We start from the raw sequence: 20,508 nt of genomic DNA, 5'->3' as shown, positions 1-20,508 counted from the left end.
GGGCTTTTAATCCATCACCTTTTAGTCCCCATGTTCAGAGCATTCCCACTGCTCTAATATAACCATCTGTGTGTAAGAACTAAAAGAATACTACTACTATGTTTCTCTAAATGCAGATATGTTTAGATAGGAAGAAAATATGTTTAAAAATCAAATCAGCAAGCTTGAGTTGGAGAAAGATCCCAGCTTACATGAATTTCCAGCTTCAAATGTCTGCTTCAAAAGTCAGTCTGATGGTTTAAATGTTAGGTTATGTATAGATCAAGTAAAGAGCATCAGAGTGTCAGGGAGGTAATTAATTTCTTTTTATTCTTCTTGGTGCTTCTGACATACTCTTTATGCCAGTACAGATTTGCAGACTTTTCTTCCCTGTGGAAAATGTTACAATTATTCAGGGGCTGTTCGGCTGTTTCTGACAACTTCCGTCTTGCATTTCATGTATTTCCATATTGGAAATTCAGATACTGCTCCAGGAATAGCTGATTTCCCAACAGGTATGTTATCAGATTGCATTGCTAGAAAAAACAGTGTATTATGTGATGAGGAGCACAGGCCTTCTCCTGCCTGAGTTTCTTTTTGTGCGTTTTTCACCTATTATCTTTTCAAAGTAAAGGAAAATGGAGGTCTCTGCCCAAAGAGCTTCTGAGTTATTTCTGCAGGAATTATTTTGTAAGGACTTGCCTTTGTTTCACACCAAAAGTCTCTAGTCTGAGTTAGCTTCCTGTTTTTCTTCTTGATGAAATTGAAACTTGGAATTCAGTGAGTTCCAAAAAGTTCTACCAGTCCTGGTCTCCCAAAATTCCATATGTTGGAGTATGCTGTGGTTTCCTACTTGCCCACCTGTCCAAGGCTCTTTCCATTAAGAAGCAAGTACTGTGGCATATATTCTGATTCTTCCTCCAAGATAGAGTGGGATGCTGCCAAGAAGAGCACTAAATGCTGGAAGAGAATCCATAGGTTGGGTGACATGCTGAAGGTTGTGGAAGATGAAGGCTTTTTATGGCCTATAGGGTCACACTCTCTGAGGCTTTAAATCCCATGGTGCTGTTCAAGTTAAGGAGACCAGCAAGCCTGATCTCTAGATTATAATAATGGGGACAGAACATTTTTCTCTTTCAAAAGCATTTGTACACCTGTATTTGGTAGCATGCCTTGGTATTTCTAGATGAATGCACATGTTGATAAAGCTGGCAATTTTAGTATGAACCTGTGAACCAACAACAGCATCGCTTGAAATTATTTAGTTTTCTATTTTCTCACAAAAGAAGGGGAATACATTTCTTGAAGAGTACAAGATATGGCAACAAAAATAGGTAGCAGTGTTTTCCAACTTGTTCCTCAGGGTGTACCACGAGCCTGTGACACACCGCTGAGTAATGAGTGACCTACTGTATGAATCAATACTTACAGGTAACCAGGGCAACCAGGAAGCCTCAGCTGAAATGCAAAGAGCAGATTTATTTCATCACCTTGCTGACAACACCGGGCAGTGGAGACACACAGAGACCCAGCTCTGTTAGGCTCAGTTTATCCTAGTGAAGAGAGACACACAGGAGTACAGGCTCTGTTAGGCTCAGCTCATCCTTGTGAAGAGAGACACACAGAGACACAGCTCCTTTTTGCTCAGTTTATCCTAGTGAAGAGAGACACACAAAGGTACAGGCTGTTAGGCTCAAGCTCATCCTAGTGCACAGCAAGGGTGGGGTGAAGCTGCTGCTGGCCCCAATATGTCAAAGGTTTCCTGCAGGAGCAGTTTCTCATAAGGCTGTGCTTCTATGCTCATTCCTTCTCCCAGCAGAAAGAGGGCTCAAGCATGTCTGTGACAGTGTGTTGTGTTCACACAGGAGTTCTGCTTCTCAAAACAGGCAGAGGATGAACAACAGCAGACGTAATAACTGGAGTTTCCCCACACCAAAATTCTTAGTGTTCTCAGCTGCAAGGTCACTTGGAGTGAAATTATTTCCTTGTTAACAAATCTTATGTGTTGCCTTGATTTTTTAAGATTTCTAAGCCTTCTGATGTTTGCATTCTTATAGCAAACTTTCTCACTATATATACACACTTTCTGTAAACAACTTATTGTTTCGCATTCTTTTATAGAAGAGAAGAAATTTGATGGACTGTTAGTTTGTCCACTGTCATTGGAGAGGTGGCACTTTCACCCTCCAATCCACTATCACCTTTGAAAATCTATAGATATTAGAGGCAGAAAATAAACTTCCCTTTTCTACCTTGAAAGCAGCAGCATGTCTGCATCGTGTTGTTTCATGTCCTATAGCGACACTTATGGGTTTAACCCTTCCCTCCCAACACCTGCAACAATGTGTACCTTGATTTACAGAAACCTGAAATTATTTTAATGCATTTGGAATTCTGGGAATGTTCATGTTCTCCTTTCAATGAAACAGGAAATCCAGTGACTCTAGTGAAAAGATGGCAATTTGCTGCAACTGAGAATCTGTGCCACGTTTTTCTTCATATTTAAAGAAGTTCTGTGTTAGTAAATAAAAAAGAAAATAATGTTTCAGGGTGATGTTTTGAGAGAGGGCAGTAGTAACTTTTCTCCCCCTCAGGCAGAAGAGTTTTGCTTGGATCATATACAGAGAATGACAGTGTTTGAGTTCTCTGACATGAATTCTGCTTTGGCTCAAGAGAGTTCATCTTCAAGACAAAAAATAGCCTTTCTTTTTCCCTATTTCTGTCATAAAAAAAAAAATCTGTGGGTTATGGCATGGTGGTGGGACAATTTAGGATGTGGGAGATGTCAGTTGTTTCTTACAGGAGTCTCTGTTACAAATCATTCCAGGTTGTTCTAGTGCCAGCATGCTTCTTTTGCTAGTCTGTCCTTGCAGTTGAGATGTTTGGGAGAACTCTTTGCAAGGGTTTTTTGACTCTGTACATTGCTGTGTCAGAAAGAATGTTTGCTCTTTGAGCCAAGAAATTTTAGTTTCTTTTTAGGTGAGATGTAGGTTTAGGTTATAAAGATGTGACTGCATGCCTCTAATGTTAGAAGAGAATGAAAGAATGACTTGTAGTTGAAATACGTGTCTGGTTTCCATGACATTGGAAAGCCCGCACATGTACTTTCGTCAGGAGTTGAAGGTATCATTGCTCTGTGCAGAAAGGATTAAGAGAATTCAGGGGGAAGCCAAGCAATGAGGTGACCAAAGGGATTAAGTTTTGAAATATTATGTGGAACTAGAAGAATGTGTGCTACCCAAGAGAGAAGGGCAGTAGTTTCCATAGCTTTTCAACCTTTTCACTTAAAATTGTGTCCTGCCTCTCATAATTCATCCTGCTTTCCCTGCCATTTGTCTGCAATTCTTGGTGATAAGGACTCTTAAGTACCATGCAAGAGTTTTTCCAGTTTATTTTCTCATTTTCAAAGTGAATGATAGATGGATTTGTGATTCCGTTCTAACCAAGAGTTAGGATTTCTGGTTGCAGACTATTCATGAGAAATTAGTCAGTGATGAAAAATATTAAAGGCTGACACTGGCAGATAGACATGTTCAGATCCAAAAACTGCAGTGGGATTGAAGGTGTGCATGGGATGGTTTTGTTCCTAATTTCCATTTAGGAGATCTTTTTTGTGCTTTTATGTGTAAAATATTTTAAACTAGTTCATATTAATAAAAATCTGGAATATTAAAATATGCTATGTTTTCAGCTCCTTTTTTCAGACGTAGATTTAAATATGTTTAGTGTACAACCACATTTGTCAGTGAAAGAAAATCTCAGTGTATTATTTTCTTCCCCAAAATGGGCCTTAAAGACATATAAGTAATTTTGCATATGTTTTACATGAACAGAATACTCCAGAACAACCAGAGAACTCAGGTAAAGGTACCTCTTTGCAAAAGAAATCTATACTATGATTATTAACCCAAATGCAAAATCCCTCTGCTTTAAGATACATTGTTTTCCAAACTAGTACTTTTGTGCTTATACAGACCTTCTGGGCATTTGTTCAAGAAAGTAAAACATAATGTTATTACTTTCACTGGTTATTCAGGAAAAGGAGGATGTTCTTCCAAAGGATATAGCCATATTTGTGAAGGACAGTGGAAAAGTGTAACCTTGCAGTTAAGTCTGTAGAATGTCACATCTTTAAAATGAATTATTTTTCATCTTAGGTTAAAATGAACTCTCAGGGACCAGGCAGAATTGTCTGGGAAGTTCTGCTGGTTTCAATCCAGCCTTTCAGGCTAATGGTCAAGGCCAGATTCTCAGCTGCTGGGAATCTTCATAGCTCCTCTGGGAAGCCACTAATTGTGATTTTGTTTTCAATGGCCTGAGTTCTGTAGGCACCTTCTTTGTTTTATTCTGGTAGCATGTTCATAGTAAATTTTATAAGGTGTTGTTCTTAAGCTGTTTAGCTGCAAAAGCTTATGAGAACTAGGAGATTAAATGGAAATTCTCAGCCTGTGCCTTTCACAGCAACTATTCCTTTTTTTTTCACCAGTACAGTTGCACTGAGCTTAACTTGCTGGAGATAGCCAGACTTGCTGGAAAATAGTCAGGCATTTTGTAACCTCTGCACTTTGGTGATGGCTGCCACAACAATGACTAGAACAGTGAAGATAAGAAGATCTTCTTGAGCACTAATTAGCTGCAGCACTTTCCATCAATTAAGGCATATAGTGTGGGAGGGGGTTACTCCTTTTTGCAGTTATAAGAGATTTTTCATCATAGTTAATCTCTTTTCTTAACTGATCATTCTTATATCTAGATGATGCATCAATATTACAGCACTGAACATTTCAATACTAGCGTTCTAGAAATGTAATCTTTATGAAACACTCCTCAACCATGCAGGTACATATTTTCAGAGTTTTACACAAAGGAAATGGGATCCAGACACAGGCTCCACTGAAATGCAGATTAATGCTTTGTATGAAACATGTGCTTTGTCTTCATGTGTATTTGCTGCTTCAGGTTTCTATTTTCAGTTCTTTATGCCATTAGACTGGTAAGAAATTGGTTTGTGGGGAAAAAGGAAAGGATCATCCCCCTCTGTTTCTCACTGGTGAGACCACACCCAGAGTGTGCTGGGCCATTCACTACAGGATAGACATTGAGGCACTGTAGAGTGTTCAGAGAAGGGCAGTGGAGCTGCTGAAGGATCTGGAGCACAGGTCCTTTGAGGAGCAGCTGAAGGAGCTGGGGATACTTTGCCTGGAGAAAAGGAGGCTCATTGGGGGACGTTTTTTTGTCTTCAGCTACCTGAAAAGGAGGCTGCAGCCAGGTGGGGTTTGATCTCTTCTCCCAAGTAACAAGTGATAGGACAAGAGGAAAGTGCCTCGAGTTGCATTAGTGGAGGTTTAGATTGGCTATTATGAAAAATTTCTTTGTGGAAAGAGTTGTCAAGCACTGGACCGGGCTGCACAGGGAAGTGGTTGAATCACCACCCCTGGAGTTATTCAGGATGTGCATAGATGTGGCAGTCAGGGACGTGGCTTAGTGATGGGCTTGGCAGTGTTGGGTTAACAGTTGGGCTCAATAGTCTCAAACATATTTTCCAATCGAAACAATTCCATGATTCTGTTCTAAGTGTTTAATGATTCTTACAGGCAGCACAGGGAAAATCTCTGTTCTCAGGAACAGTCCTGGAACTTCTTTTGTTTCATAGAAATACAGACACAATACTTCCCAGAGGTTTTCTAGTTACAAAGAGCTTTTACTTTCATAGAAGGTATGGAAGTAAAAAAAATTCTTCTGGTTGCTTTGTTTCTCTTCAGTTGTGTTTTTTGGGGTTTTCTTGTTTGCAAGGCTTTGGAGTAAGAGAGATTTTGTATGACCAAATGGTGTATTGCACCATTGTGACCTATTTTGCTGTATAACTTACTCATTGTACAAAAGCATTCACGTTTTCATTATGTTTTTGTTAGGCATTTTCATTTGGTGTTTGTGCTCATTGTCCATGAACTCTAACACCTTGTAAAACAAATCATTATTCCTGCCCCAGACCTGCAAACTGAAAATGCCCTAACTTTTTAATTCATACATTTCTTCAAACATTAAGCAATGGAGTCCCTAGAAATTGAATACAAAAGGTTGCTAATGTATCACACCCTGAATTACTCTCTCTCTCTTTGAAACTGCAGCTTTAACCTTTACAGGACAGAATTTTCTTATTTTCCAGCTTGCTAAAACAAAGGGAACATATGAAGCATAAAAAAAAAAATATAATTGTAACATTAGAAAGGAGGTGTAGTAAGAATGCTGGGCCCCAAACTTTATTTTACTATACCTAGGTAAATCTTTTCAGTTTAGTTTGATTTTGGGAAGGTAAGGGTGGGTTGGGGTTTGTTTGTTGGGCTTTTTGTTAGCGTTTGGTGCATATTATTTTGTGAGGTTTTTTTTTTTTGTTTTGTTTTGTTTTAATTTATTCTGAATAGTTACTTGTTAAGGACCAGCTGAAATGTCCAACTTCATTCAATCATTTCTGTAATGCAAAGACTTGACATGCTACAATCTCCGGAGGTTTGGTTGATTTCCAAAAACAGTGATTGAAGAATGGCAGGTAACAATGGAAATATTTTACCTTTTAAAAAACACAGTTGCATAGAAGACTTTTGTACACATTTGTATTTATCCTTAGTTACCCAGTTTTCCAAGTGTTTAGATATTATCAATAATTCTCCTTCTCCAGAGGGCAGTTGAATTTCTTTGGAGCAACACACCTCGTTTTTCATCCTCCTACTGTGGAGTTATTTGAATGAAAATCTAATTCAGTGAAGCCCTGCAATAAGTTGTCGCAGCTGCCTAGCTAGTTTACTCAATTGGGCATGATGGCAAAGGGCTCTTCTGAAATGCTCACGATGGCTGAAAGAACAAGAACTATATTTTATTTTCATTATATTTAGTTATCTTCCTATTCTAGGCTACTCAAGACTTCTTGCAACCAAAATTTTCAGCCATCACAATTGAAGTTCCTCTGTGAATATGTGTCAATTTGAGGAAAAGTGGCATAATCCTGGAAAACGAGCAGTCACTTGTGAGCAGTCACTTCATCTGAATGGTTTTCACAAACTTTCTTTGAAATTCTTGAAGCCTAAATGCTCTTTATAAAAAGAGCTTTATGACATCCATTGCCAGTGGTTTAGGAGTTGATTCTAAGCATCCCTTTGTGGAAACCCTGGCAGCTTTCAATGATGCAGGCAAAAGTCAAGTATTTGCTATCAACGTAATCTGTCATTGAACAATGGCCGATATCATATATACGTGTATGTGGTTAGGAGGTGAAAGAATTCTGTACTTCTGGGATTGTTTTGTTTTCTTGATCAGCCAATGGTTTTAAAGAGCTGTGTGTTTCTGCTTTGCCTCCTTCATACACCAGATGTGTTGGTGGCAGAGGGACAGTGTGTTCCGTGTGGTGTAGATGGAGCCGAGGCTTTGGGCTTGAGGGGAATGAGGTGGGGACCTGTGGCAGCAGCTCTGCACTGCCTGCCAGGACCCAGGGGCAAAATATCTGTCCAGTGGGAAGCTTAGCTGAGCCTGCATTTGCAAAGCATCCCTTTGGATGTGCTGGAGCAAACAGCAGGGCTAGGATATTGCTGCAGCTGTTACGGTGCACAGAGCAGCTGAAGAAAAACAGAGAAAAACATCAAAACAAAGCATCCTGAGGAATTGGTTGGAAATGTTCACATATTTCTTGCCTTCTGCTTCTGTCTCCAGACCTACATAGAGATTCTGATTTCTGGTCTTACTGTCTGTTCATCAAGTGGGTACCACAGGATGCTCCCCAGTTCAGTAGAATAATACGGGGGAAAAATCCGCATGTTCATATGGAATTTTCTACATAGATTCTTCTAAAAGCTGTCACTTATTCTTCTGGAAATAAGCCAAAGAACCTTTTTGTTTTGGGTTTTTTTGGTTTCTGGGTTTTTTTTGGTTTTTTTTTTTGGTTAGTTGGTTTGGTTTTTTGTTTTAAATTTTTTACATTTTATTCTTTTCTATTTTTTTCTTTTTACCGTATTTTATTTACTTGTTTGTTTCTATTTCTCCAATGTCATTCTGTACCTTGATCAGAGATTTTAGGTAATTCTAGAAAAATAAGCACCATTCTGCGGTGTTCTACAGGTTTTATGTTTTGTTTTTTTTTTTGAAGAAGTTTTCTGTTAGTAACCTAATTCTGTGTTTTCTGTTAAATGGCTGCTGGCTTATGTGGGGGAGGGATGAGAGCTGTCAGTGAATGAGCTGTTAAGTTTCCAATGACTTGGAGCTTCTTTCCCAGTGCTAGGGAGCAGTGCTTTAAAAAAAATTGTTTCTCTTCGGGTATGTTTTACAGTCAGAACATTCTAAGGATAAAAAGGACTTGTTGTCTCTATGTAAATTGTGAAATGTGTCCCTTTAGGTAAGCTTTTATTTGAAATCGGTTTTTTGAGTCAATACTATACAGTTTCTGAAGGTAGCTGTACTGTTGAGGACTGTTCAAGTCATCAAGTGGATCAGTGGCTGTGAAACACCAGGGCTACTTCCAGTCTGAGTAAAGGCTGAAGTACCAGAAATTGAAAACTTCTAATTGCATAATATATTTTTTGATAAGTATCTACTGCATCTTTTCTCTGAATGATTCATTTTAAAGTCACCAAAAGAGCGAGACCATGCCACTATGTAAATATTTTCATATTCAGTAACTCATCTTGAGAAGCTGGAATGATGTCAGGGATGAAGAGGAAATTCTGGGGGAAAAAATGTTTTCTGCAATGTCTTGAATTATATCCATCCCACAGGCTGACAGCTGCAAGCACCAGGCAGAAAGTCCTCAACAGAGAGTACATTTAACAGGTTGCTTTGGGGGCTAATATTAGTAAGTGAATTATCATTTTTCCTTCATACAGTAGTATTGTATTAAGGGCTCCCAAATGGTAATTTAATATAGCTGAGGGTCTTTAGAAGGTTTTAGTAGCTTCTTAAGTAGCTATAAACTGATCTATCCATCCCTTGGCCATAAAAATAGCTGGTATGAGCTATGATGGAGGTCTTCAGTTGTTCTGTATTCACTGTGGCCTACTGATGGAGGGATTTTTCCCAAGACCTGAAATAACCCTGAAATGCAGCAGGTTACTTTGCAACAGGTCAACAGACAACTGATGCCCAGCTTGTAGACATTTGGAGCCTGTTTTGATACCATTGCTGTAGGGAAAGCATTAGTTTGAACATTAATTTCTTGGTGTTTTTGAAATGCTAGACAAACTTGTGTCTTTCTTACAGAAGAAGAGAAGTGTCAGGCACTCAAAGAAAGGGAAGAACACTGTTTGTGGACTTGTTCTATTTGTGGTTCCTTACTCAGCAGATCACTCACTCTCAGGCACTTACTTCAAAAGCAGGCTTGATTTAAATAGTTTTGTGAAACACTGTGAGATGGGGACATTTTTCTCCACCTGAAAAAGCAGATGCTCACTATATTCATTGCTTTGATCATCACCAGTCCTGAGTGCTTAGGTACTTCTGCTTTGTTTTGAAGGGAAAGGAGTAAAGGTGGGTTTCCTTTATCAGAATCTGTCCCTGCAGTCTAAAGGAGATGCTCACAATACTTTTCTTCTGTTAAAACAATCAGGCAAAACTTTCAAGAAGCAGCATTGATCTATGCTTTTGCAAGGTTTGATACCAAACCTTAGACATACCAATCCACATTTAAAACTGCAAGGCTTTCATCCACATCAGTGGATGCAGCACTCAGAATTACCACCAGTGGAGCTTTTCCTTGTTAGCAGTTTAAAGTTGCATCAGAGCAATGTTCCAGCAAGCAATGTTCCATCTGCTGACCGTGGAGGATTCTGCCTAACTTCACACTAATTTAAGAATAAAATCAGTGTCACATATTGAGGCAGAAATCCTTTTGTTTTCCTGAATAATTGCAGTTCTGGTATCAATCAGTTCTTCTTTTATTCTTTCTCACATTAGAAGGATTTGAATTTCCCAGTTTTTGTGTTGGGTTTTGCACCCTCATGGTCTATGAATTCACTTTGCTTGCTACACCACCAGCAGCCACAATTTGCACCAGTGCCCATAGCAGGAACCTGGGGACAAACATGCATGGAGCTGTGGTGGACATGGTCTGGGTGTTACCAAAACAGACTGGTGTCCTAGATGTGGCTGGTTGATCTTCTTTCTCTCTCTCTGTTTCCCCTCTCCATTGTGGCCACCTGGGTTCTTCAGAGACACCAGATGAGAAATGGGTCCTCTTAATATCAACATGACTTTGACTCCTGTATGACATTAAGGAAAGTTAAGCTTTCCTGAGCTATCTCTTCCTGCCTTCTCAGGTCATGGGGACAAAACGGTGGTTCTTTGCTTCCCAATAGCATTCTCAACAATTTCTGAAGTTAAAGATTTTTCTCTTGACTTGCAAATGATGGCACACATGACAAGTTTGGTATAACACAGTCATGTGTGCTGATACTTAGAAGGTGAGAAGATTTTGAGGTTTATGCTTCTCTCTATCACAAAAATGCTTGTTTGCATAAACCTTGTTTTTATGCTGACAAGCTGATATATTACTGTGGACACACAACTGGCTGTTGGCTGATATAAGAGAGAAAAACCACAGTCAACTTAATGCTGGGAGATTTGTCAGTATTAGAAGAAACAGATGGCTTGGAAGAGAAAATATTAGAAGGGGGAAAATTTGAGTATTCTGGGTAGTAGTTAGATCAGTTCCAAAAGTGAAGAGGAAAGATTCATTGTGCGTTTTGAGCATAAACTCTTACTTTTCTTTGATTTATAAAACATCAGCTGGTTTCAGTCCAGTATCAGAGTGCTTACACAGTAAGACAGTCTTAATTAGTCATTTCAGTTTAAATTGGCTGGAGTTTTGATGTTAATTGAATTGTTTTCCCTTTGCAGGGACCTCAGGGGCCTCCAGGACAAAAGGTATAGTATAAACAACAATGCTGTGAAAGTGATTATTCCTCCCGTGCCAAATTGCAAGCAGAAAAGGTGAATGGAATAAGCTACTGTACACTGCATTGAATCAATTAGCTTAGGTTCTGAATTTTGTTTTTGCAAAATGGAGCCATATAATGTGAGACACAAGATTTCCCATTTCCCCCATCATAAGAAGTTCAAGCAGTGCAGAGCAGACTGTTTTCAATCTGTCTGCTTAACTTTCAGGTGAAAAGGTCACTATAATTTTCCCATTCATACACTGGTACGATTAGGAAACCAAAGTTAAAACGTTGTGAAAGGTGGGGAGATAAAGTTTCTGATTAAATGCATGTCTCTACTCAAGTAGATCAGTGCCATATGACTAAAGAATTGACCAGCAGAAACAAAGGACGTAGGTGTTGCTGATAAATAGTGCTTGGTCGGTGGTGTTCAGGTGGTCTGCCGGTGTCTTCCTGTTCCTTCGGTAACCTGAGACCCGACTTCCTGGGAATGTCTTCAGCATTATTTACACTCATTAAAGCTGACTGCCTCGGTTTGATTGAGTGAGTTTAGGATTTATGGAATTACACCATTAAAACAGTCCTCAGAATATCAGCAGTAACAGCTAGTGAGTGGTACTTTTCCGGCGTCTGACTCACATAGCACCAAAGTGAGTAATTTTCTAGCTGATTTCAAAAGATTGAGAAGTTGTATGAAAGATATTTAATAAAGCAGCTATAATTTTTATAAGGGGGAAAAAAAAAGAGGATGGAATAAGTAGTATTGACATATGTGAGAAGGATGCCTGCTTTCCTTCTTCTGAGATTATGTTCTTTGGAGTGAAGCATCTGTTAAAACAAAACTTTTTTAACAAAAGGAAGAAAAGCCTGTGATATGTAAAAACATAATCCCAAAGTACACAAATTGGTGGAATTTTGGCAGCTGTGGGCTGTATAGAGTTTGCAGGCTGAAGGAGAGGACTACCCTTTGTTTTTGGCAATGCAGGAATGTGGCTCATGTCTAAGTTGCCATTACAAAGCTATACCCTCAGAATTGTGGAGGAGCATATTTTGCCTGTATGACATCAGCAAAACCCGCGTGCTGATGAACTTCTGAATATCTGATAAACATTTACTTATCACGGTAGAATCCGCCTCATTTCACACTTCCTAACATCCTGTGTTTCGTAAGAAAAATAATCAGCTGCCACTGAGAGGAGGAACTGTTATACATGGGATGGTTTATTGAGGCTGATGGTTTAATGCTCTCCTGAGCTTTGTCTTCTGATTTTCTGGAAAAATGGTACAGAGATGTGAAAACGTTCACTCAGGCACCTTTGCAGTAGCTTAACGCCATGACTATGTATCCAGCAAAAAGAGACAGCAAGGATGCCAAAGTGGAAGCTTTGGGAGAAAGGGGAGAGCATTGTGAGTCAAGGAGATATGCTGGGATGCAGTGTATTATTTCTTACTGATTCAAAGCTCTGTTACTGGCTCCTGGAGTGTTCTTGAGACCCTCATGAGTTGGTTCCTTTTCCTGTTTCACAGGATTTCCCAACTCTATTAATTGACAAATGTCTGCATCCATTTTGAATGCATTTCCTTTGGGTGTTGGTGATGATTTTAGTGACACCTCTAAGCAAAATGGAGGGGGAATTGCCATGCAGCAATTCTTTGAGTTCCCTTGCTGTGCAGCACCATCTTTATAAATAAGAGGAGAATGCTGTACAAGCAGATGCAGCTTTCCTGATTTCCATGCTCTGTGTTTTCATTCCATAGCAAGTTGCACAAGGTCCTTCAAAAAAATTATCCATCACATAGAAACTTACAGTATGAGGGCTTCGTAAAAAAGATCCCTCCAATGTCATATTTTTTTTTTTCTTCTTTGTCACTTGTGTTTGGCCTGTATTGACCTTCTAACTCTGATTGCAGTAATATTGGTGCAGTTTCAAAGTGCATCTGTAATTTGTACTGCCAGACTGAATCACTGTGTATTATCTCTTAAAAGCCTTGAGACTGATTGGTGCTGCAAGTTACTGAGCTTGAATGATCCCTCTAGAAGCATTAATAGTTTTGTTCAGGTGCTATATTTGATTGCATAGGATCAGTCTCGAAACTTATTGAGAGCATTAAATGGAAAAGCATTTCAATTCTTACATTTCTTGTGAAGCCTCAACAACATTAGAAAACATGAGCTTGAAGCTTGTTTCTGGAAAAGGCCATACAGTCTTTAAAACGTACAATGTGAGAATATGTCTAATTAGTATAAAATCTCAACTGAAAGGAGAGCTCAGCTTGGATAAAAATGAGTTCTTGAAAAATTTATTGCAGTTCCAATAAGCAAACATTCACCATTATTTCTAAATACTGTATTACGAGATGAAAGGTTTCATGACCTGTTTAATTTGCTAAACACTGGCATCTGTTTCCCTCCAGGGTTCTGTCGGAGTGCCTGGTGTTCCAGGGAGAGATGGACAAGTGGTGAGTTCTCTGACTTTTTCAGCACTGCCATTATTTATGTAGTGGATTGAAGCAATTTTGGGCTTGTTCACATGAGCAATATGCAACCTTATATCCAGAACTGTGGTTTCAAATTGGCCTCATGGAAAAGACCATGTATAATACAGCATAATGTCCTTTGTGCTCTGAAGTAATTTTTTTCTAGTTTTACCTGAACAAGCAGCAAATTAATTAAGCTGAAAGTCTGGTGTCCAAATTTGGTGATGACTGATGGGTTGTAGAAAGGAATGCATATTAATAGTCTGTTACTTGAGTCAGCATATTTACAAACAAAGGGTTTTTTACTTTTTGTTAACTCAGCCTCATAATGCAAACACTTACATTGATATTAGGTATTGAAGTGGTGCCAGTACATTGTTAATGCAACCTATAAATAGAGAAGTAAAAAGAAATAGAAGTGCAGCTGGAGGATAATTAGAAATTGAATTTTGGGGATGAAAACACAGAGGAGTAAATCAAACAAATAGTTTTGAACACAACCAAGAGGAAATGCTAATTTAGGCAAGTCACTGTCAGAGTTCAGAATGGCCCTCCATAAGGAGAGGTCACAGTAAAGCAGCAGGGCTGTGTTACAGCATTGCTAAGGTTTCTTGGCAAATCTGGGTGATGAAGTTTAAATAGTATTCCTCCTTGTCTGTAAAGAGTATTATCCATCTGTTGTTCTCACAGGCCCTAGCATTCCTAGTGAACTTCAAAAGCACTGGCAAGGGATGCCAAAAGGAAAATGTATGATCTATATGTTCACCAGGTTCAAGCAGCAGCAGATGGTAGTGAATAAGGGTTGTATTAGACAATCCTCTCTTCTGCTTCCCTCACCAAGAGCCCTAGGAATAAGTGATGTTTCAAACAATTTACTTTCAATTCTTCTTTCCTAAAAAAGAAAAAAGGATGTATTGTTTCTAATAACATAATACATAGTATTAGACCTGTGTTTTCAGAGTGGTTATTAGAACTAATGTAAGAAATAATGTAATAATCATTCACTTTAGTGATAGTGATAGGAATTTATTTTAAGCTATTCAGAGTATTACAATTAATGTGAAACAACAAAATAAAAAATATCACACACGTACATATATGTATTTAATGGCAGAATTTATAATAAAATAATATGAAACAAGTTAGCATGAAGTCTTCAGATTTTTTCCTTCATATTTTATAACTGCATTCAATTGCAACAGGAATGGTAGACAGTGCTTACCTACTGAGATGCTGTTGCTGTACATTATTCAAGTAATTTTTGTGGCCTGACTGAAATGCCAGTGAAAATTTACTTTGCGGCATATCTGTAGGAATATGTAAGAAGGAAGACTAGATAGGTGAAGCTGGAAACTGCTTTGAATAGAACAGAAGTGATGATTCATATTTTATTCAATAACTTTATTTTTAATAGTACTCATGCAAACTCCAGCCAGAAAAATTGCCTCAAATGAGCAGAAAAAATTGATATTAATGAAATGTGTCAAATATGTGATTAATGTGTCATTTTGGGAGACAGGGAATTTTTTTAAGCTCTTTGGCAAGGTTGTTGCATGTCTATTTTTAGAAGACCACATAGACTTATCTGCTTTCATGTTTCAGGGGGAATAAAAGAAATGTGCAGTTAAACATTATGGGAAGATGCAAACACATCTCTAAATGTTATTATTAATTTTAAATTGCACTTTAAAAAAACTCCAGAATTTTCAATTTATAGGTGTCTATTTATTTGATTTACTTCAACATTCATCTTATCTATAACTTCACAGACATTTTAAAATTGCCGGTTTATTAAAGATGTCAGTGTGTTTTTAGTGTAGCTGGACTGCTTTACTTTTGACCTTTTAAAAAAAACCTGAATTACTAAAGTGAAACATAGGTACCAGGACAAAAGCCACACCGATAAAAAGAAATTGCTGTTGCATTCTTTAGTTTGAATTCTCAACTGTTGATTGATATTGACTAGAAACCACTTCCTTATTTGCAAAAAATATATTATTTTCATGTAATACTAGGCAGATGAAAGTTGAATGTTGCTATCTCTTTTAATAAATAGATTTAAAAATTCTGTTAGTTTGGAAACAGTGGTAGAAATGAAGTTTAAACTGAAGCAGTGTTGGTCTAAAGTTAGGAAGTATAATGCAGCCTAGCAGTCCCATGTTAATATTTGCTATCGAAAGGTCAGTTCTTCCAATTTCTATGAAAAACCAGGTTCTCAGTGCAGTGCAGCATACAAGATGTTGATGAGGACCAGAGTGCTGATTTTAATAGTTGGGCTGTACTGTGAGCCAGCTGCTGGCACTTCTGGCTTTACTCATTCAGATTCATGGTGACTTGCAGAACAGTTGGGTTCAACTTGCATGTGTGATGCGAGTCATCCCCTTTTTAGAAGTTACGTAGTTAAAGGACTTTACAAAAGCCTTACTGTCTTGGTTGCCTTTTGGTCAGTGAGCTTGCTCTGTCAGACAGCAGCATGTGCAGTGCACTAAGTTCCAAGTTAATATTTTTCCTTGGTTTAAAAGGCAGTGAGTGTTAAGCACATGCTTAAAATTAAGTGTGTGAATGCTTTTCTCGTTTGGACAATGAAGTATTTTTCAGCCAATGAATGTCAGCAGTGAATTAGCTTTGCTCTGTCCTCAAGCAGTTGGACAAAACAGTTAGGTCATCTCCATCATCTACATGCCTCTGTAATTTTCCTTTTTATTTCTTTTCACCTCTTCTTTAATTGAAATACTGAGTTACGGGAGATGATTGACAAGTCTGACCATAGGTCTGGGAATGAGATCATAAATTCTGAGTGCACTTAGAACAGTCTTTTAATCCCTTAACATATGAACCACTTGTCTTAGACAGTCTCTAGATATTAGAGTAAGTGTAATTTTACACAACCCACATGTTTTTGCAGGACTGTTAACTAGTAGATTTTTCTTGTATTCAGAATAGCAAAATCACTGCCATAAAACCTTCACACATTAGGCCAAATCCTGTGAAACGTTACAGGTAGTCTTGCAAGCACATTTACAGTCTTCATTTGTTCCTACATTTGAGAAACTGCAGCAAGTTTATCTTGAGAACAGTAACTGGAAAGGAGCTGCTTAATAATACCTGCAGCTGGAGAGAGTGTTGTTTCTGGGATGGAGCAAAGCCTGCTAAGATAAGGAAACTTTCTGAGTGCTCCTTTTCTTTTGCAGACTGTTGTGCAATCCTCAGGTTTATTTCTATCCCAATACAATGGAAGATAAACTTGCCTTTCTCCATCCCTTGCAGAAGTTCCTCAGTCACTCAAAAAGTAGAAAAAACATTAGTTCTGCATGGAGCTAGGAGGTTGCAGTGATCTAAGGATATCACATCCATACATTAATCATGTTGAAATGGCCACAGAGGGCTTCTTGGAAAGTTAAACTCTACAAGTATAGAATATATATTCTGGTATTTGTTAAATGGTGCTGATTTGATAAGGGCTGTCAATGGCTGCATCAGCACACAAAGAGGAAAGCAGAGATTCCTGAAGTTAAGATGGTATTTGGCCTGAAGGAACCCAGTTTCTGGAGTTTGTGCAAATAACTCTCTTTGTTACAAATAAGAATTTGTCTGGAGTGCATAATCCCCTCACTCTAAAATTTCATAAATCGCTTTTTCTTACGTAGTACTTGATTTTTTGATGTTTTTTTTTGTAAGGGTATATTGAAAACAGAATGAATGGTCAGGATAGATCCCTTCATTTCAAATTCTTCTGGTAGATTTGCAATAGCAATATGATAAACCTCAGAAGAATTTTCCTTCTTATCAGTATATTCAGAGTCTGGGTATGCACATTTCTTACTGCTCTCTTCATACTTTTTGTTTCTCTAATTTGCATGTATTTCATTATTACTGTGTACAGTGTTGTGTAGGAACAAATTTTGAAGGTGGCAGTATCAAATTCCTTCAGCGAAGGGAAGGGTATGCATGTACTAACATTTTGTCAGATAAAGGGAGGAAACATTATAAATGTAGTTCACAAATTCTCAGACAGGTTTGCAGGCCAGCTGAGTCTTGTTGAAGAGCCTTTCCACTTAATTTCAGTTGGTGAGTGGGCCAAGAGAGATTGCCAGTCCTTAAACAAACAATTTTAAGTTACTTTTGAGGGGAGCAAAAAGCAAGTTGAAAGGAATTGAATTCAACCCTGGTTTGAAATGGAAATCGTAGTAAAAAAACTGAAAAAACTCTTTTTTACCCTCTGTCCTCGTCTATGTATTTTAGAGTAAAATTAGACTGGATTAGGTTTGGGGCCTCTTGTGTTTCCTTATCCTTAAATTGATTACATTCTAGTGACTGAAAAATATAGCAATACTGACAGCTTTTCTTTCAGGGTGAGGTGGATATCAACCAGCTGGTGTAGAGAGTTATGCATCTCACCAAAACAAAACCTATTTCAGAACTGCAGCCTCCAGGCTGTTTTTCTGTTATGAACAAGAAAAGCTGGGGCCTTCAGCCATGTTATTTTTAGCTGATTAATTTTGGGTATGAAGGTATATGCCTCAGGGGCAGAAAACACTCCTGTAAGCATGCTTTCAACTGCCTCAACTCCTTAAATATGGACTCTAGCGGGTAATACATTTTCAGACCTGTTATGAACTAGATTTTATTAGTTCATATTGACAGATTTTTTTTCTCATATTACCAGCAGAGCCCAAGCAGTGCTCTACACACCTGAGTACTCACCAAATTCAGATTCATTTCAGTGTAAGCATTAAGACTGCCCCTACCACAAGAGTATCTGAGGAAACTGCTATACCTATTTATTGATCAGAGTGCTGAAAGTTGTCCTTTGCCCAAATACAGGAAAGAGTTAGGGGCTTGGTCAAGTTACAACATAAAAGTACCTTCATATGAAAAAGAAGTCAAGGGTTACCTAAACAGTATTTCTAATGCAATATTTGCATGTTCACCAATGTGGGGCATGACGTTTGTGCATCTGGTAGTTTTGTTGCTACTTTGGTACAGCAGAACTTTGATAGAGAGGATGTTGAGATAAGATGCCGCTGGTACCCCAGCATCCCACGGAGCTCTTGCTCTTTCCATCACGGTGTCAGTGAAGCCGCACTTTGTTGAGGTGGCCTTTGGAAATCACAGCCCACCTCAGTGCCCGGAGGGAGAATTTTGTTTTTATTTTGGTGTATCATGGTAGTTGCACACAGTGCTTGTTGCACAGGACAGCTTCTGCGGTGGGTTCAGCTGAGAATAAGAACGCAGAAGGGCAGAAAGGGCAATTTAGTTGTTTTAAATTGAGTACCGAGACACTTCACACCTCACCACAGCATCTTCCCCACTGTCTGTCCATTTTAGGGAAAAGCTGCAAAGGTATGCTCTGAGGGTACCTTCACACAATTTCTCTGGCTCGTGTATCTTTTTCTTGTGCGAGAGTGCAGTTTAGCCCTCATAAATTCTCTGACTGGGATCATGGGTTGGGTTTTATAGACACTAGAAAGTTTTAGAATGATTGCCATCACTCTGTTACTGAGCAATAATTTCTCAGGGGAGAAATGACTGGAGAAAGGTGAGTTGTGAGCTAAAGTTAGATGTACTATTGAAAAAATTACTCTTTAAATGGGGGAAAAAACACTGTCGAGGCCACTCCTGGAGTACTGTGTCCAGCTGTGGGTTCCTCACTACAAGAAAGATATGGACATACTGGGTAGAATCCAAGTAAGGGCCTCAAAGGTGATCTCCTTCAAAGTTCAGGCATTCTGTGATTCTATGAAAGAAAAAATAAATAAAAATCTGCTGCCTTGATTTGAAAGCTAGCTGATGTGCAGGAGACAATTGCTTCTGCAGCCTAGCACCTTTGCTGTCAATGCTATTAAAGACAGACTACAACAGCAGTCAGGAATGACATTAGCCATGGCCTGGTGAATGTAAAAACCATGTGACATTGAGGATTTAGCTTTATAGTTTCTTTCATTTTATCAGGTTGAAAAGCAGTGTGATTTAAATTGTTGCATTGAATGACATTGTTGAGTATCTGGTGTTCCCTTGCATGCATCACTCCTTGAATAGCAGGGTCATCATCTTCAGCCTCTAAAAGGTCAACTGTGCTTTTTATTCATCTCCAAAGAACTAACCTGTGGGGCTGAAGTGTACTTACACTGCATTTTACACTCCAGCTTTACTCTTACAGCATTTTGTACTCTGGTTTTAATACATGCTTTTAGCAATAAATAGATAAATTAATTAAAGTAACTAAACTTCCTAACATGCTTCCTAATAGAAACATTTTAAATTATTTTCATGCCAAGAATCAAAACCATTTTTTGGGACCAACATGGCTAAAATAACACAGTGTTTGAGTAGGGAAGAGCTATCAATCTAATCTTCTTCAAAAGTTATCAGCTCTTTGCTTCATGACTACTTTGAGTGGACCATTTTTATTTTTGTTTTGTCGTTTGGTTTTCTTGTTTATTTTGGGGGCTTTATGTTAAGGCTTACTGGAATTGTAAAAAATATCTGCACAGAAAGCCAGGCTGCCATGCCTGCAAGACATGCAGAGTGACAAAGGGAGGCTCCCTGGCACAAAGCTTGTTTAGCTGTGCACTGGGAATGTTCATCAGGGCTAAGACATAGAACATCTTATGGGCTGTACATTTTCACTTCTTTTCACTGATTCTTTGTATAGACAAGAAAATAAAGGTCTAACATAGGGAAAGGAATATTTTCCCTGTTCTTCTGAACGTTAGCAACAGAAGACAATCACTACAAAAACATAAAGGCACAAGGTCTTTTCTGTGTTCTCCTTCTAGGTTTGCCTTCAGTCTTTCCTATTCCCAGAGCTAGTTTCTGCGCTTCAAGTATCTCTGCCTAGTACTTTCAGTACTGTAAGTGAAGTGCTGAGCATAGCAAAGTTGCATATAGGTCAGAAATGCAATTGTTGGTATGAATGGGGATTTACTATGGCTAGGTGACAGGCTGAGGTTTTCACTTTTTTCCAAAGAAAAATTTTTTTTTGGTTCTATTTTTGTGGTCTCCTTTTTGTCACAGCAGTAGCCTCTGCATCCATAGCACTGATATGTGAACCTGGGAGGAAAGTGCAAGCCTGGAACTTCAACCTTTTGATTAGAGATTTAAGCCCCTGAAAGCATCAGCTGACAGCAGCTGT

At 38.5% G+C, this 20,508-nt stretch overlaps 1 protein-coding gene across 1 annotated transcript in view; it reads left to right on the top strand.

Annotated features, from left to right (window-relative positions):
- COL25A1 (collagen type XXV alpha 1 chain) overlaps positions 1 to 20,508 on the top strand; it is a 295,372-nt gene that overhangs the window by 214,006 nt on the left and 60,858 nt on the right. Inside the window, exons 13-14 of the mRNA XM_041479910.1 lie at positions 10,855 to 10,881; positions 13,311 to 13,355. Coding sequence (XP_041335844.1) covers positions 10,855 to 10,881; positions 13,311 to 13,355 — 72 coding nt within the window. The remainder of the gene's footprint in view (positions 1 to 10,854; positions 10,882 to 13,310; positions 13,356 to 20,508) is intronic.

This window comes from Pyrgilauda ruficollis, unplaced genomic scaffold (assembly GCF_017590135.1).
Source record: "Pyrgilauda ruficollis isolate IOZ18807 unplaced genomic scaffold, ASM1759013v1 scaffold5, whole genome shotgun sequence".
In the NCBI taxonomy this organism is placed as follows: domain Eukaryota; kingdom Metazoa; phylum Chordata; class Aves; order Passeriformes; family Passeridae; genus Pyrgilauda; species Pyrgilauda ruficollis.
The sequence above is the reverse complement of the archived record's forward strand: the minus strand, read 5'-3'. Positions and strand labels throughout refer to the sequence as shown.